Source organism: Azolla caroliniana, unplaced genomic scaffold, assembly GCF_043228905.1.
Source record: "Azolla caroliniana isolate FFs.n. ecotype wild unplaced genomic scaffold, voAzoCaro1.0.p SCAF_311, whole genome shotgun sequence".
NCBI classification, from domain to species: domain Eukaryota; kingdom Viridiplantae; phylum Streptophyta; class Polypodiopsida; order Salviniales; family Salviniaceae; genus Azolla; species Azolla caroliniana.
In genome coordinates this window covers 32608-35992 of record NW_028230746.1, presented here as the reverse complement: position 1 = coordinate 35992, position 3385 = coordinate 32608, and the positions used below count along the sequence as shown (strand labels likewise).

Below are 3385 nucleotides of genomic sequence, written 5' to 3'. Positions count from 1 at the left end.
AGCTAATCCCTGGAGATTGTTGGAGGATAGCTCTAATATGTCCAACCTCGGAAAGAAGAAGAATTCGGTAGGAATCGAACCAGAGAGCTCATTGTTGCCAAGGCGGATCCTGGTGAGCGATTCACAAAACCCTAGAGTGGAAGGAATCTCGCCGGATATTCGATTCTCCAGCAGAAGCAACCATTCCAGATTCTTTCCATGGCAAAGGTGTGGGGGTATAGGACCAGATAATGCATTGTAAGAGAGATCAAGCTGCCTTAAGCGGGGATTCACATGCCCGAGTCGTGCCGGAATCTGTCCGGATAGGTTGTTATTGAATAGCTTGAGCACCTCTAGCTTGGGGAGGTTTCCTATGCAATCCGGGATCGATCCATGGATATGATTGTAAAGTAATCCAAGTAATTCAAGCTCAATAAGGTCACAAAGCTCGATCGGAATCGTTCCAGACAGATAATTGTTCGATAAATCGAGCGATTTGAGATTGGACATCCGTCCAAGGCTTGGGGGGATCGATCCGGTAAAACTATTGTTTTGCAGAAACAGAGTGTTGAGCTTAGATAGATAGCCTAATGAAGGAGGGATCATACCAGTCAATCCTGATTCAGAGAGATCCAGAACTTCCAGATTGTATATCGATCCGAGTTCCATTGGGATGGACCCATCAAACACATTGTAGTATCCAAGAAACAGAGCCTTGAGACTATGGAGATTTCCTAATTCAGGCGGGATATGTCCGGACAAATTGTTTCCTGCCATCATCAAATACTCCAAATTCTCCATATTCCCATACTGTGGATGGATTGGACCCGAGAAGAAATTCCCGCCTAAATTTAAATGTCTTAGGTTCAAACACAGAGTTAGCTCTATTGGTAGGCTGCCATCAAAATTGTTGTTAAACGCGTCAAATACCTCTAAGTTCATCAGATTTGATATGTTTCCTGGCAATGCTCCCATGAAATAATTGTTTGATACGTTGAGGAATTTCAAGCTTTTGAAGCGGGTGACTTGCTGTGGGAGAATACTTGAGATTTTGTTGTCTGCAATAGAGAAACTTTTCAGGTTAGGAAAAGCAGAGTGATTTGATGATGAAGCTTCCATGGAGTCTTGGAACTGCAGAGTTCCAGACAGGTTCATGCTTGAAAGGTCAATGGAAGTTATTGAGAGAAAGACTGCATTGCTCTTGTGACTATTGATACTATGGAAGTTATCATCACTATGATGTACTGCGGAGCAAGAAACTCCGGTCCAAGAACAAGGATTAATGGCGGAGCTTTGGTTCATCTGCTCAGTGGACGATGATGACCAATCGTTGAGACGGTGGAGATCGTCCCTCAGATATTGCTTCATGGAGAGAAGAGCTAATGCTTCTCGGTGAAGAGATGGAGGTGGTAATGGCGGTGAGGATGATAGTGGAGAGACAGATGAGGAGAAACAGAGGAATGAGAAAATTAGGGTTAGGGTTAGAGAAGAGGTGGAAGGAGAAGAAGCCATGATAGCTGCAGAGAGAGAGAGAGAGAGAGAGAGAGAGAGAGAGAGAGAGAGAGATGATGGACAGCCAGAAATGAGTGTATCTTCTACATGATGATGCTCTGTTTCTCATGAGAGAGAGAGAGAGAGAGCATTTAAGAGAATGGGTAATAATTATGATAGGCTAATTATCTTCATTATGAGGTAATTAAGAGATTAGAAAAGGGTGATTATGATGATGATCATGATGAGAGCAGCATTTCCTATCATCTGCAGTAAATTCATGGAAGCAAATGCAATAAGGAGAAAGACACAGAGATAATGATACATATATGTATATATATATATATATATATAGGTTGTGTGTTCAAATCTGAGTGGAGGCACAGAATTCATGGAACCTTCCTCTATCAATTTCATCTCTCTATATCTTCTAATGTCTGCAGTGTGGGATGTACATATATCTCTCCCTCTCTATATCTCTCTCTCTCTCTATCTATCTATCTATGGAGTAGGTCCTTCTATCTATGGTTATAACTTATAAGCCTATATCTATGTACCTTGTCCATGTGTATGGTACATAAGTATATGATGTATTTATGTACACCACACACACACACACATTCACTTACTCACACACACCAAGATTGATGAAAACATTGTCTTCATTTTAAGGCTGCTAGAGGTTGTAGGGATACACCAAATCGAGTCTTTTTAGTCCAGAGTCTCTTCTCGTCCAAAGTGTCAGACACACCAAATGCGACCTTCTCGTTGTCTCGACACACTTTCCAGATACACCAAATTGAGTATTTTAGTCGGGAGTGTCTTCTAGTCTGAAGTGTCAGACACGCCACATGCGGTTTTCTTGTTGTCTCGACGCACTTTCGTGTGCGTGCTTGTGTGCAAAAACAAGAGTGCCTTAGATTAGAGCTATTCTCAACATCTTTTGTGTTTGTCCTTACTATGGTGATTGTGCTTTTGATTCAGGCAAAATATAGCCAAACCTTTTTTATCCTAAGAGAAGAATCTCAATAACAAGAAATCAGATTTCCGTAACAAGAGAGTTGTACCAAGATTTCAAAGATGTGGGGAAATCCTTGACAACCCCGTAGACACAAGAATACCAATAAGCAAAAAGAAGTGACCCCATATGTGGCGATTCTAACTCCAAAAGCACGAATATCGTTGACCACAAACATTGTACTTATGGAAGTTATCATGATTCACATCCCTATCTTGCAATCCCATATCAACTTTTTATATTAATAAAATTTGTCCCTACCAAAGTCGGATGTGGGATGCAAATTGGAATTACATGCACTCATATGTCAATTTTGGAGCACTGACGGAAACTCCAAAATTATGGGATTAAGATGAGCCTAAAGTAAGAGACGAAGAGGACCCACTCTCATGGATCTCTCTTAAGGATTCTAGCAAATTGCAAAGTCTTCTCTTATTTATTGCAACTTAAAACCTATTGCCATGCCTTATAAGATACAACTCAAGGATGGGCTTATAGATAATCAATGTCAATCTCGTTTTTTTTTTCATGCATTACATCTTGGATATGCTCGATATAATGTGGTACACATGAAGCAAGGAGAAAATTTCGCAATGGACCTTGTTACAACAATTGCAATATGTGTTCATTACTTTAAGAAGTAGTTTGGCTTACAATTGTTTATGACTAAAGCGGCGATTAGAGCATGCAATGAGTTTTATGATGTGGTTGGATATATTGTGCACTTGTCGTTTAATCATGATCTGGATGCGAATATCATGGAAGATGAGATGGACACAATTTTAAGACATCTTCCAAGTCTTTGTTTCGAGAGTATTGACTAGGGGTTTACTGTTGGGATTAACTTTAAAGAGACGTGGACTAACAATAGGGGATTGTTTCTTTGCATTGTTTGAG

General features: G+C 40.4%; 1 protein-coding gene across 1 annotated transcript; it reads right to left on the bottom strand.

Moving 5' to 3' along the window:
• Window positions 1-3: 3 nt before the first annotated feature.
• On the bottom strand, window positions 4-1509 carry LOC147848584 (uncharacterized; the record flags this gene model as incomplete). Its single annotated transcript, XM_087338348.1, has 1 exon — window positions 4-1509. A coding segment is annotated over exon 1 (1488 nt), but the record flags the coding sequence as incomplete, so codon positions are not given.
• Between the last annotated feature and the right edge of the window lie 1876 nt (window positions 1510-3385).